The following is a 14,249-nucleotide window of genomic DNA, read 5'->3' as shown; positions in this document are numbered from 1 at the left end:
ATCCAGGGCGCTCCGCCAATCGGCGCGGCGGGCGCGGCGCCGGCAGCCAATGGGGCGCGGGGGGCGGGGCCCGGCGCCCGCCATGATCGAGCAGCAGAAGCGGAAGGTCCCGGGCCCCGGGCCTGGCCCCGGCCCCGCGCCCGCCGCCCCCCCCGGGCCCCGCCGCGCCCGGCGCCGCCCCCGCGCCCGGCCCCGACCTCCCGCTCGTCCCCGTGCCCGCCAAGCGGCCCCGCCATGACCTGCCGGGGGCGCCGGGCACGGGCGGCGCGGGCGGGCAGCCTGCGGCCGGAGCTCTGCTGCAGGCGGTAACGGGGGAACGTGAGGGGAGGGGGGAGGAGGCCCGGGTGGGATGGAGAGGTGCGGGGAGAGGCCCGGGGGCGGCTCCGGTAGGAGGGAAAGGCCACGAGCGTGTTGGGGCTGGGCACTGCTGAGGCCCCTCTGGTGCTGCGTGCGGTTCCGGTTCGGCAGGGGCTGGAGCGGCACCGCGGAACGGGGCTGGGAACGGGCTGGGGTCCCAGGAGGGGCTGAGGGAGCTGGGAAGGGGCTCAGCCTGGAGCAAAGGAGGCTCAGGGGGGACCTTGTGGCTCTGCACAGCTCCTGCCAGGAGGGGACAGCCGGGGGGGTCGGGCTGTGCTCCAGGGAACAGGGACAGGAGCAGAGGGAACGGCCTCAGGCTGGGCCAGGGCAGGCTCAGGGTGGGCACAGCAGGAATTTCCCCATGGAAAGGGAGCTCAGGCCTTGGCAGGGGCTGCCCAGGGAGGCTTGGAGTGCCCATCCCTGCAGGTGTCCCAGGAATTCCTGGATGTGGCACTCAGAGCTCTGGGCTGGGGACAAGGTGGGCATTGGGCACAGCTGGGACTTGATGATCTTGGAGCTCTTTTCCAACCTCAGCAATGCTGGGGTTCTGGAATTCCGGTGGGACGTGCTGTGGGAAGGTGAACATGCTTGGCAGGGGTGGCAGGCTGGCCATCCCCTGGCCTTGTCCCTTGTCCCTCACGGTGTCCCCTGTGCCCCGCAGGGCCCCCCACGCTGCTCCTCGCTGCAGGCCCCCATCATGCTGCTGTCTGGACACGAGGGGGAGGTTTACTGCTGCAAGTTCCACCCCAATGGCAACACCCTGGCCTCAGCTGGCTTCGACAGGCTCATCTGTGAGTGGCACTGCTGTCCCCTGCTGTCCCCTGGGCTCAGGCCCTGCTGCTGAGGGGTTTGAGCTCAGCCCTCCCCTGGGTGTGAATTGTTTCCCCAGGAAGCTTTTCCCAGCTCCTCTGGCCGGTGCCATCCTGATGGGGCTGGAAATGTACCTTGCTGGTGTTACCGTTGTTGCATTAATTGAAGGGACAGGATTAAATCGGGTTACAGCTCATTTATTGTTTAAATGAACATCAGCCCCAGGGGCTGTGAGAGTTTGAGACAGCAAGCAGTGGCCGTAGCTCAAATAGTCACCAATTCTTGGCTGCAGGACAGTATAGAACTTTCTGACCTTGTGCACAGTCAGCACAGAGAATGTTTTGCTGTTCTAACCTGTCTCCTTTGCTTTCCTGCAGTGCAGACACCTTTAGCCCCCAGGCTGTTGTTACATGTACACACACTCACTTCTGTTCAGCATCTCAGCTCCAGCTCACTGTGTGCAGTTACACCTCCCTCAAAACCCCTCACCATCCTGTCAGAGCAGTTTCTCCCTTACTTAAGGCATGTTCTTATTTATAACTATAGAAGCAGAAGTTTATGATTTTTCTGCCTAATGTCTGCATACTTTATTTTCACACCAATCCAAGCTCCTTCCAAAGCTGCAGATCAGACCTTCCTGTGTCTGTGGCAGTGTTTGTGTTTCCGTTTCCCACAGCTGGTGCAGGCTGTGACCGCCCTGTGTCCCTGTCACACGGCTTCCAGGGGTCTGCAGCAATGCAGTTTTTGATGCTTAGACTTGCTGAACCAAAGATTATAATTTTTCTTAATAAATTCACCTTAAGCAAGATCCCTGAAGCTCCTCTGCCCTGGGGCTCACGCCGTGCTCTGTCACTGCTGTGAATTGTCCCAGCTGGGACCCAGCAGTGGGGATGGTCCATCCTGCACGTTGCTGAAGCCCCAGAGATCAGCTCCCTGCACAGCACAGGCTGCTCCTGGGCCTCTCCTGTGCTCACCTGTCCCTCGGTGTCCCCAGTGCTCTGGAACGTCTACGGGGACTGTGACAACTTTGCCACCCTGAAGGGACACAGCGGGGCTGTCATGGAGCTGCACTACAACACGGATGGCAGGTGAGGGCAGGGGCTCTGTGCAGCTCAGGGAATGGGGCTGGGGTCCCAGGAGGGGCTGAGGGAGCTGGGAAGGGGCTCAGCCTGGAGCAAAGGAGGCTCAGGGGGGACCTTGTGGCTCTGCACAGCTCCTGCCAGGAGGGGACAGCCGGGGGGGTCGGGCTGTGCTCCAGGGAACAGGGACAGGAGCAGAGGGAACGGCCTCAGGCTGGGCCAGGGCAGGCTCAGGGTGGGCACAGCAGGAATTTCCCCATGGAAAGGGAGCTCAGGCCTTGGCAGGGGCTGCCCAGGGAGGCTTGGAGTGCCCATCCCTGCAGGTGTCCCAGGAATTCCTGGATGTGGCACTCTGAGCTCTGGGCTGGGGACAAGGTGGGCAATGGGCGCAGCTGGGACTCCATGATCTTGGAGCTGTTTTCCCACATCAGCGATTCTGGGATTGTTGCCCCTGCTGAGTCCATGGACACCAAGTCCTTGTGGTGTGGGCAAAGATCTGGGGGCACCTGTGACCCCCCAGGGCCATTGATGCAGTTTTGGGGCACAGAGGGATGTTTGTGTTGGGTCACAGGGGAGCGGGAGAGAGAGCAAGTGAGGGACTGGTTAATTTGAAAGGCTGCTCCACCATTGCTGCTGAGCTTTGCTGAGCTGTGCTCATCCCAGGTGCTGCTTGAGGAGGCAGAAAACCAATTTCCAGCAGGGATTGAGGGGAGTTTGTGCAGCTGTTCCAGTGTCAGTCAGTGTTTCAGGCTCCTCCAAAACCAGAGGGGGTTCTTCTCCCCCTGGTTATTCCTGAAAGGAAGATGGGGAGGGAGCTGAGCCCTCACCGTGGTTGTTGCCTGCAGCATGCTCTTCTCAGCATCCACGGACAAAACCGTGGCTGTGTGGGACAGCGAGACCGGGGAGAGGGTCAAGAGGCTCAAGGGCCACACGTCCTTTGTCAACTCCTGCTACCCTGCCCGGAGGGGACCCCAGCTCGTCTGCACCGGCAGCGACGATGGCACTGTCAAGGTCAGTGAGGGCTGTACTTGCGGGGTGCCCCAAGGATGGCAGGAACAATGAACCTGACTCCACGTTCTCGGAAGGCTCATTCATTATTTTATTACATTATATTATATTAAAGAATACTACACTGTACTATACTAAAGAATACAGACAGGACACAGACAGAAGGCTGAAAAGATAATAATGAAACTCGTGACTCTCTCCAGAGTCTGACACAGCTTGGCCCTGAGTGGCCAAAGAGTGAAAACAACTCCCAGCAGAACCCAATGGAACAATCACCTGTGGGTGAACAATCCCCAAACACATTCCACACGAGCACAGCACAGGAGAAGCAAATGAGATCAGAATTGTTTTCCTTTCCTCTGAGGCTTCTCAGCTTCCCAGGAGAAAAACCCTGGACGAAGGGATTTTTCCAAAAAATGCGAATGCCGCAAGTGTGTGCCCTGGGCAAAACCTGGGGAAAAGGTGGAAAAGTTTTAGGATCTTCCCATTTAACTGGGCTGAATTCAGCTTTTTGTTACTCATTGCGTTATTGCTCTGAGTTCAGAGTAAAAAATGTGGCTGCAAATTTCACTGCTCTCTTTTTTTCTGCACCTCTCAGGGGGGTGGGGAAGGTTGAGCTGCTCAGCTGGGATTTTTCTGCTGCTCTGGTTCTGCACAGCTCCTGCCAGGAGGGGACAGCCGGGGGGGTCGGGCTGTGCTCCAGGGAACAGGGACAGGAGCAGAGGGAACGGCCTCAGGCTGAGCCAGGGCAGGCTCAGGGTGGGCACAGCAGGAATTTCCCCATGGAAAGGGAGCTCAGGCCTTGGCAGGGGCTGCCCAGGGAGGCTTGGAGTGCCCATCCCTGCAGGTGTCCAAGGAATTCTTTTGGACAGAAAATCAGAAATCAGAGTTACTTTCTGGATTAGCAAAGCTTGAGAAAGCCATTCCTGAAATCTGGGCCGGCCTCTTCTTCTTTCTCCTGTAATCTCCTGTACTGGCTCCTTTTTCCCTCTCCTGAAATCTGTGCTGACTCTTCTTCCCCCCCCTTCATTCCTGTGCTCCAAACACAGCAGATTCAATGGTTTTTATAAAGATCTCCAGATCTGATGTTTATAATGATCTCCTGATTCCTACAAAGGGATTTCAGGAGAGCAGGCTGAGTCTCTGCAATATCTCTGCAGCACCCTGGGGTTTGGTTGTTAAATATCTGTGCCCACCTCTTACAAGTGCCACATTTCTTTCCAGCTGTGGGATATCAGGAAAAAAGCTGCTGTCCAGACATTCCAGAACACCTACCAGGTCCTGGCTGTCACCTTCAATGACACCAGTGACCAGATCATCTCTGGAGGCATCGACAATGACATCAAGGTAGGACCCTGTGTCCCTTTTCCTCCTGTCACACCTTGTGTTGGTCAAGGACAGCCATGGGTGCCACGTGCTGAATTTTACATCCCCAACCCCTCTGGGCCTGCTGTGTCCCTCCCTGCTGGTGGCACAGGGCCAGTCAAGTGGCAGGGAGCTGTGACAGCCTGGCAGTGACAGCGTGGCATTCAGGTGTCCCAGCACTGCTGTCACCTGCCAGAGCCAGCGTGGAGTGCTGGCTGTGCTGGCAGCCTGGGACAGAGCCATGTGTGAGGTAAGCTGAGGAGGACGTGGTGACACGTCCCCTCTGTGCCCTCTGGCCTGGTTTGCAGCTCCCCTGGCACCCGATGGCGTGGAAAGTTCTCATTTACCGTGAGCTCAGCGTTCCATTCAGCTGATCGCCCCGGGGCTGCAGGGCTCGGGCTGTCCCCATGGCCTCAGCCCTGCTCCAGCCTGTCCCCAGCCTGTCACAGCCAGTGCTCACTGTGGCACTGCCACCAGAGCTGTCTGCAGCCTGTCACAGCCAGTGCTCAGTGTGGCACTGCCATCAGAGCTGTCCGCAGCCTGTCACAGCCAGTACTCAGTGTGGCGCTGCCACCAGAGCTGTCCCCAGCCTGTCACAGCCAGTGCTCAGTGTGGCACTGCCCCAGAGCTGTCCCCAACCTGTCACAGCCAGTGCTCAGTGTGGCGCTGCCACCAGAGCTATCCCCAACCTGTCACAGCCAGTGCTCACTGTGGCACTGCCACCAGAGCTGTCCCCAACCTGTCACAGCCAGTGCTCAGTGTGGCACTGCCACCAGAGCTGTCCCCAACCTGTCACAGCCAGTGCTCAGTGTGGCACTGCCACCAGAGCTGTCCCCAACCTGTCACAGCCAGTACTCAGTGTGGCACTGCCACCAGAGCTGTCCGCAGCCTGTCACAGCCAGTGCTCAGTGTGGCGCTGCCACCAGAGCTATCCTCAACCTGTCACAGCCAGTGCTCACTGTGGCACTGCCACCAGAGCTATCCGCAGCCTGTCACAGCCAGTGCTCAGTGTGGCAGTGCCACCAGAGCTATCCGCAGCCTGTCACAGCCAGTGCTCAGTGTGGCACTGCCCCAGAGCTGTCCCCAACCTGTCACAGCCAGTGCTCAGTGTGGCACTGCCACCAGAGCTGTCCCCAACCTGTCACAGCCAGTGCTGTGTGGCACTGCCACCAGAGCTGTCTGCAGCCTGTCACAGCCAGTGCTCAGTGTGGCACTGCCACCAGAGCTGTCCCCAACCTGTCACAGCCAGTGCTCACTGTGGCACTGCCACCAGAGCTGTCTGCAGCCTGTCACAGCCAGTGCTGTGTGGCACTGCCACCAGAGCTGCTCCAACTGCCCCTGTTTGGGAAGAACAGCCCTCTGTGTTCTGTGGGAACTGGGGGGCTCCTGCTCTGTGCCAGGGGATTTGTGGGATTTTGGGGTCAGTTCAAGAGGAATTCTGCAGCCTGGGGCTGCTGACATTGAACTCCTTGGAGATTGAATGTTTGCACTTAGCAATCTTCTAAAAGGCAAATTCTGTCTTTCTAGAAGTCCATGAACTTCCAGCCTCGTGTTTTCATAGGATCATGGAGTGGTTTGGATGGGAAGGGACCTGAAACAGCATCTCACTGCACCCCTGCCCTGGCAGGGACACCTCCCCCTGTCCCAGGAGCTCCCAGCCCCAGTGTCCAGCCTGGCCTTGGGCACTGCCAGGGATCCAGGGGCAGCCCCAGCTGCTCTGGCAATTCCAGCCCAGCCCCTGCCCACCCTGCCAGGGAACAATTCCTCATTGCCAAGATCCCATCCAGCCCTGCCCTCTGGCACTGGGAGCCATTCCCTGGCTCCTGTGTGTGTGGGGCTGCTGCCGTGTAACTCCTCGTGGTTTGAACACATCCAGTTACAAATCTAAGGCACAAATCCCATTTTCCCACAACTCCCATCAATCTCCAGCAGCTGGCACCCGCAGCTGCTTGATCAGAGCCTGTGTGGGGGCTGTGGGAGCTGCAGCTCCAGCGCTGCTGGCTGTGTTTGTGTGCCAGGTGTGGGACCTGCGGCAGAACAAGCTCACCTACACCATGCGGGGCCACGCCGACTCGGTGACGGGCCTGAGCCTCAGCTCCGAGGGCTCCTACCTGCTCTCCAACGCCATGGACAACACAGGTACCCCTGCTGAGCCTCCAGGGACACCTCTGGCTCGTCCTCCTGGGACAGCAGCACTGGGCTGGGGTGGGCTGCAGGGAGCCTGGCTCCAGAGCTGCACCGTGAATGTGGGTCCTTGAGGGGAGAGCAGCTGGCTCAGGGGAGTTCGTCCCAGCTGGGAGGGAACTGGGGACAAGAGCTGTGGCACAAGTTATCCTGCAGGACTTGGGGACAAGAGCTGTGGCACATGTTGTCCTGCAGGACTTGGGGACAAGAGCCATGGCACATGTGATCCTGCAGGGAACCATGGCACAGGTTATCCTGCAGGACATTGGGGACGAGAGCCATGGCACATGTTATGCTGCAAGGCCTGGGGACAAGAGCCATGGCTCAGGTTTGTCCCCTTGGCAGTAGTGACAGCCCAACTCCTGCACTGGGGACAAGAGCCATGGCACAGATTGTCCTGCAGGACACTGGGGATGAAAACCATGGCACAGGTCATCCTGCAGGGCCTGGGGACAAGAGCCATGGCACAGATTTGTCTCAGCAGGATTGACAGCCCAGCTCCTGCAAGACATTGGGGACAAGAGCCACGGCACAGGTTTGTCCCCTCAGCAGGAGTGACAGCCCAGCTGCTGTAGGACATTGGGGACAAGAGCCATGGCACAGGTCATCCTGCAGGGCCTTGGGGACAAGAGCCATGGCACAGATTTGTCTCCTCAGCAGGAGTGACAGCCCAGGCGCCACCCTGTCTGTCCCCTTGTCCCTCGGTGAGGCTGAGGCCATCAGGGCCGTGCCCGTGGGCTGTGTCAGCCTGAGGAAAAGCCTCCTGTAAGGAGCTGGGGCTCCATTTTGGGGTGGCAGGTTGGGAAGTTTTTGTAATTCCAGGCTGCTGCTGTTTCTGCCAGAGCAAAGCCTCCTGCAGGGAAAGCTGCTGGCTGCCCGTGGCCTCTGAGGAATGAGGGGTCAGGGAGCCTGTCCTGGGCCAGGGCTGTGTGTCCCTGTCCCCGTCCCCCTCAGCTGCTGGCTCTGTTCTGTTGCAGTTCGGATCTGGGACGTCAGGCCCTTCGCCCCCAAGGAGAGATGTGTGAAGATTTTCCAGGGAAATGTCCATAATTTTGAAAAGGTGAGCGTGCCCCACTCCTTGTTCAATTCCCTCTGCTATTAACTTTTCTCTAAATTGTTTTTTTCGATTCAAGCTTGGGCCAGAAAGGCTTTAATAAGAACTCAAAGAAAGATGAATCCACAAAGTGGGTTCCAATTAAAGCCTCAGTAACAAGATTTCTTTGCTCAGTTCATTTGTAATTAGTTGTAAATTAAGTATTTTCCACACTTACCATCTACTTTGTGTAAAATAACAAGGCACTGGCTGTTTCCAGCAATAAAATAAAATCTGTAATTACCATCTCTTCTTCCAAGGGAGATCATTAAAGTGGTGCTGGTTAAAGTCTCGTGGTGATTTGAGTTCAAGCAAAAGGGGGAAACTAAATCAGTCTGTGCATGTTCTTTTGTTTTAGAACCTTCTGAGGTGCTCCTGGTCCCCAGATGGCAGCAAAATTGCAGGGGGCTCTGCTGACAGGTGAGTTCCACTGCATTCCTCTGTCCCCGGCACCCCTGATGGATTCGCAGCGTTCCTGGATCAGCATCTCCAGGCTCGGGGTTGTGTGTAGAGGTGGGAAATCCCAAACAGCCCTCAGGGAGTTTTCCTGGTTTCCACAGGGATGTGTTTCTGCTGCTTTGGTGTCTGTGGAGGATCATCTGACTGTTGTAAAATCTGGTTATTATTGTCAAAAGCTGGCTGAGGCTCTGCCCTGTCCCACCACAGGATCCCCCAGCAGGTGACAGGGACATCTTTGCCACTGGCTTGGACCCCTGGGTGTCCTGGCAGAAGCTTGGGGGGGTCTTTGAGAGCAGGGTCTGTGTGTGGGGTTGGAGGATGAGAAGCACAAATCCCAGTTAAATCCCTGCATGGTAAAATTCCAGGGATCATTAATGTCTAGTCCTTTAATTAAGGAGAAAAAAATCAATTGGCACATCTCAGACTTGTAAATGAAAGATTCTGTAACGTGAGCTGAGGAGTGGAAAGGGCAGAGGGAGGAAGCAGAACAGGGTCTGAAGGTCCCTGTGAAGGACACCGATGTCCCCTGGAGCGAATCCAGGCCCAAATCCAGTGCCAGGGAGACAGGCATTCCTGCAGGCCGGGGGCCAGGGCATGGAGCAGCAGTAATAACCAGATTAATGAGCTTCTGAGAGCGGAGAGGCAGAACTTGAGCTCTCCCTGTCCAGATTTAGTGGGGCAGCTGTCCCAGCATGAGCTGGGGCTGTGACTGCCCCCGGCCCTGCTGGGCTCTGAGTGGGGAGGGAGAATTCCTACCTGGGGAGAGCAGGGATTCCTACCCTGAGGGGAGAGCAGCTCCTGCCTGGGAGAGCAGGGATTCCTACCCTGAGGGGAGAGCAGCTCCTGCCTGGGAGAGCAGGGATTCCTGCCCTGGGGAGGAGAGCAGGGATTCCTGCCCTGGGGAGGAGAGCAGGGATTCCTGCCCTGGGGAGGAGAGCAGGGATTCCTGCCTTGGGAGCAGCTCCTGCCTTGGGAGAGCAGGAATCCCTGCCTTGGGGGAGCAGCTCCTGCCTGGGAAAGCAGGAATCCCTGCCCTGGGAGAGCAGGAATCCCTGCCTTGGGAGAGCAGCTCCTGCCTTGGGAGAGCAGGAATCCCTGCCCTGGGAGAGCAGCTCCTGCCCTGGGAGAGCAGGAATCCCTGCCTTGGGAGAGCAGGAATCCCGGCCCTGGGAGAGCAGCTCCAGGCTGAGCCCTGCTCTGGGCAGGTGTGCCTGCAGTTGGGGTCACTCGGTTCATTCTGCAGGTGCTGCTGGAGCTCAGGGCTCTGACAGCTCCTGGAGCAGGTCCCAGCAGAGCTTCCCACAGCAGACACAGGGATTTTGGGCTCAGTTTCCCTGACTCTGAGACAGTTTTTAAGAGAAGTGTGAAAGCTGAGCTGCGCCTGGTGCCCCCAGGGGAGGATCCTGGGGGGTTCTCAACTCAGGTGGAGGCTCAGGCAGGAGCCAGTAGTGGGTGAGGCCTGGCAGGGGGTGATCAAAGGGCTCAGCATGATCCCATCACTCCCTAATAAATGCTGGCAAGTGGCTCATGTGGCACAGGAGGAAGAAATCCCATCCTCAGAGCTGCTGGCTGGAGGGGTTGCAGTGCAACAGGGGCTGGGGGGCTCTGGGCTCCTCACTGCCAGCCCAAGGGGATGCCTGGATGTGCACAGAGTGTTTGGGGGTGTCTGGATGGGCGTGACCCCTCCACCCCATTCCCAGTGCTGATTTGCTCCCTGTCCCTGCACTGTCAAGGATTTCTTTGGCCTCACAGCTTTCAAATCCATCTCTCTGCCCTCAGGGGTGAGGTGCGCTTGCCAGTGAGGTTTTTGCCACTCTTCCCTGCTCAGCCTCTGCTCTCCTGGGCCTGTCAGCAGCATTTTTCCCCTGGGAAGTTCCTGTTTATCCTCACAAAGCCCATTCCAGCTAGCTGCAGAACCACCTGGGGCACAGGTGTTTTGCTCGGCCCGTGCCTGCCCTGACCAGGACTCTGTTGCAGGTTTGTGTACGTGTGGGACACCACCTCCAGGAGGATCCTGTACAAGCTGCCTGGCCATGCTGGCTCTGTCAATGAGCTGGCCTTCCACCCTGAGGAACCCATCAGTAAGTGCTCCCCCTCTCCCAGGACAGCAGTTCCAGGGCTCACTGAGCTGCTGATCCTCTGGAAGTGACCTCAAAATTGCCACTTAGCAGATTTAGGGGTGGCAGAGCCTTGGTTGCCCATCTCCAGCTGGGTGGGAGCACCCTGGGCTGAGCACGGGGATTCTGGGACTGGGCTGGGGACACGCAGAGGGCAGCAGGGTGGCTCTTGCTGTGGGCTGGAGGTGGCTGCCACTGCCCAGGGCTTGTCCAGCCTTCCCAGGGGCCATGAGGAATGGGTTTGGAATAACTGGGGTGTCAGGGGTATAACCATGTGTGGTGATACCATGAGGACATGGATCACCTGGGGGGTTCTAACTCTCCCAAAAGCTGTAGGAAGCAAATCAGAGAATCAAAAAACCACAATCCCAGAATGGTTTGGATTGGAAGGGACCTTAAATCCCACCCAGTGCCACCCCTGCCATGGCAGGGACAGCTCCCCCTGTCCCAGGTGCTCCCAGCCCCAGTGTCCAGCCTGGCCTTGAGCACTGCCAGGGATGCAGGGGCAGCCCCAGCTGCTCTGGCAATTCCAGCCCAGCCCCTGCCCACCCTGCCAGGGAACAATTCCCTCTCAAAATGCCACCCAAAGGAAGCTCTGGGTGCAGTGGGTTTGGGCCCTGTTCTGGAGGTGGCACCACACTCAGAGCTGGGTGATGCAAAGCTTGTGGTGGCTTTTCAGAGCTATTTAAATCTGGGACCAGGTTCCATTCCCATCTCCTGGTCCAGCATGGGCTGGGCAGGACTGCAGGGTGCTGTGCTTCCATGGAAACGCTCACCTTGGCCTGATCAGCACCCAAAAACTACCAGCAGTCAACCCCAAAGGCAGGGCAGGGAGCTCTGGGTAGCCACAGCTCTGCTGGGCTGGGTGAGCCAGCTCCTCTCTGGGTGTGGGATCCCGTGCTCAGCTCCTCTTGGGTCATCAATCACTGGGCTTCAAATAACGATTAAAAAACTCTTACTAAAAACCCACTGAGTCGTGCAGCTGCTGGCTGGGAACTCCTGGGGATGTTAATCCATAAATCACTGCAGGATTCTCCCCTGCATGGCAGCCAGGCTGTGCAGGGGGACAAACACTGGGCTGGGAATTGGTGCAGAAACCCCCAGAGCTCTCCTGGACAGGGATTAAACCATTGCTGGTGTCTTCGGGGTCATTCTTGTGAATTCCATGAAGAGGGAAAGGGGCTGGGGCCCCAGGAGGGGCTGAGGGAGCTGGGAAGGGGCTCAGCCTGGAGCAAAGGAGGCTCAGGGGGGACCTTGTGGCTCTGCACAGCTCCTGCCAGGAGGGGACAGCCGGGGGGGTCGGGCTGTGCTCCAGGGAACAGGGACAGGAGCAGAGGGAACGGCCTCAGGCTGGGCCAGGGCAGGCTCAGGGTGCATTTTTGGAATGAATTCTCATGGAAAGGGCTGCCCAGCCCTGGCACAGCTGCCCGGGACAGTGATGGAGTGCCCATCCCTGGAGGGATTTAGAAGCCCTGTGGATGTGGCACTTGGGGACCCGGGCAGTGCTGGCCTTGGCAGGGCTGGGTTAAGGTTGGACTCGATGATCTCAGAGGGCTTTTCCAGCCCTGATGCTTTTGTAATTCCATGAAGACATCAGAGTCTGGCCCTTCTGACCCGTGTCCAGCTGGCCAGCCCTGGTGGTGGGAGTCCCCTTCCCTGGAGGTTCAGGGCACCTGGGGATGTGGCACTGCTGGGCAGGGGTGACCCTGGGCTGCTGCCAGGCTGGCAGCTGGGTGTGATGGTCTCGGGGGTGTTCCCCAAGCTCAGGGATCCCGGGGCTGTGGCTCAGGGCTGGCGGGAGCTGGGAGCCATTGGGTTTTCCCTGTTCCCAGGGAATGCTGTCCTGGGGACACTTTCCTGGCCAGATGTGCCCTCTAGTGGCACCCAGCGCTGGCAGAGCCGGGGCTGGAGCTCAGCTCTTCCCGGGCTGGAAACCCACCTGGGCAGCCTTGCAGAGGTGTTCCTCCATGGAAACCCACCTGGGCAGCCTTGCAGAGGTGTTCCTCCATGGAAGCCCACCTGGGGAGCCTTGCAGAGGTGTTCCTCCATGGAAGCCCACCTGGGCAGCCTTGCAGAGGTGTTCCTCCATGGAAACCCACCTGGGCAGCCTTGCAGAGGTGTTCCTCCATGGAAACCCACCTGGGCAGCCTTGCAGAGGTGTTCATCCACCTCTCCTTGCACTCCCAGCTCAGCCATGCCCAGCAGCTCGGGGACAGGGGGTGGCAGCCACCAGCACAGGCTGGGCTTGGTGGCACAGCACTGTTCATGGCTGGCTTGGGAAGCAGCTGTAATCTGGCTTCCAGAAAAATGAGGAGTTCGGGCTGTGTCCTCAGGGAGGTCTCTACCATGGGGGTCATTTTTGTATTGTTTCAGTTTTTGTATTTTAATTTTTGTATTCTATTTTAATTTTTGTATTCTATTTCAGTTTTTCTGTTTTAATTTTTACATTGTTTTAATTTCTTTCTTTCTTTCTTTCTTTCCTCGCCCCTCAGTTCTCTCTGCATCCAGTGACAAAAGGCTCTACATGGGGGAGATCCAGTGATGGCCACAGGAGCTGCTGGGGTCTGTGCCTCAGGATGCTGGCTTCGCAGGAGCTGGGTGGGTTCCCCTCCCAGTGGAGCAGGGGACAGCAGCTCGGTGTGACAGCCCCTGGTGCAGGCTGTCCCCTCTCCACATCTCACTGGGCAGCTTTTTCCACCTCCCCTTTCATTGGGGGGCAGGAAAACTTGGAATTCAAAGGAATTTTGTTTTGGCTGTGCCACTGACAATGAAACCCTTCTCCAGATCCCTTGAAATTCAGAACTTTTGGTTCAGTTCCACACGTGGCCTGTATATCCCTGTCCTGTTCCCTTTGGAGTTTTTTTGATACAGTTGAAACTGCAATAAATGGCTTTTTTTACACAGCTCAGTGGCTGGGGTTTATTGCTGTGTGTCGTGGTTTGAACAGCCAGGTGTCTGCTGAGGAAGGCAGGAGCCTCCCCTGAAATGGAAAATGCAAACCCCCTCCCTACAAATTATTATCATTTTGAAATTAAGGGGCTCTCAGGCAAAGATATGGGAATAGCAATAACAGTTCTGTACTAGGGAAATTAAAAATACAAATGCAACAGTACAAACAAAGCCCTGCCAGAGTCAGAGCAGGCCCTGGCACGCTGTGGCTCAGGCTGGTGGCAGCAGTGCCATTCCATGGTGGCTCAGCCCTCCTGCAGTGCCAGCTGTGCTTCTGCTGGAGCAGGGATCCTGCACAAGGCTGGAGTTTTCCTCTGCAGCTCCAGGGCTGCTGGAGATGGGCCTGCTCTTGCTCTGGCAATGCAGGGCAGCAGAAAGCTGCTCCTCTGGGAATGCAGGGGGCAAAGGCTGCTGTGCTGCTGCCAGGCTCCGATTGGATCCAGGGAGGAATGCTTGGCTCCTGCCCTGGGCGCAGCATCTCCCCATGGGATGATGGAATTGGATCAGCCCTGCAGGGACACTCAGTGGCCATGAGCAGCAGAGATCTCCTGCAGGGAGGATTGGCTGTGGCAGAGAGAAAGAAAACTGCCCCGTGAGCAGCAGAGAACTGCCCCATCAGATAGAATGGAATGCACTCCCCATTTCCAGCCTAAGACACTCTGGTTACTTTTCTGTTCTCCAGTTTTTAATCCAGGTCCTCACCCGTAGATAACCAGGGAAATCATTGAGGTGGAGTGAGGGAATCATTGGTGGAATCACTGAACTCGTGGAATGGTTTGGGGGTGGAAAGGACCTTAAGCCCCACCCAGTGCCACCCCTGCCACGGCA

The 14,249-nt window shown here is 57.6% G+C and overlaps 1 protein-coding gene across 1 annotated transcript; it reads left to right on the top strand.

The window, feature by feature from the left end:
• Positions 1–82: 82 nt before the first annotated feature.
• Positions 83–13,375, top strand: SNRNP40 (small nuclear ribonucleoprotein U5 subunit 40). The gene is given in 11 exon segments (XM_038161046.1): positions 83–159; positions 161–305; positions 1,019–1,148; positions 2,162–2,255; positions 3,092–3,257; positions 4,479–4,601; positions 6,638–6,758; positions 7,781–7,863; positions 8,255–8,316; positions 10,333–10,436; positions 12,965–13,375. Coding segments are annotated over 11 exon segments (1,155 nt in total). The 3' UTR covers positions 13,015–13,375.
• Positions 13,376–14,249: the final 874 nt, after the last annotated feature.

This window comes from Motacilla alba, chromosome 23 (assembly GCF_015832195.1).
Source record: "Motacilla alba alba isolate MOTALB_02 chromosome 23, Motacilla_alba_V1.0_pri, whole genome shotgun sequence".
Taxonomy (NCBI): Eukaryota; Metazoa; Chordata; class Aves; order Passeriformes; family Motacillidae; genus Motacilla; species Motacilla alba.
The sequence above is the reverse complement of the archived record's forward strand: the minus strand, read 5'-3'. Positions and strand labels throughout refer to the sequence as shown.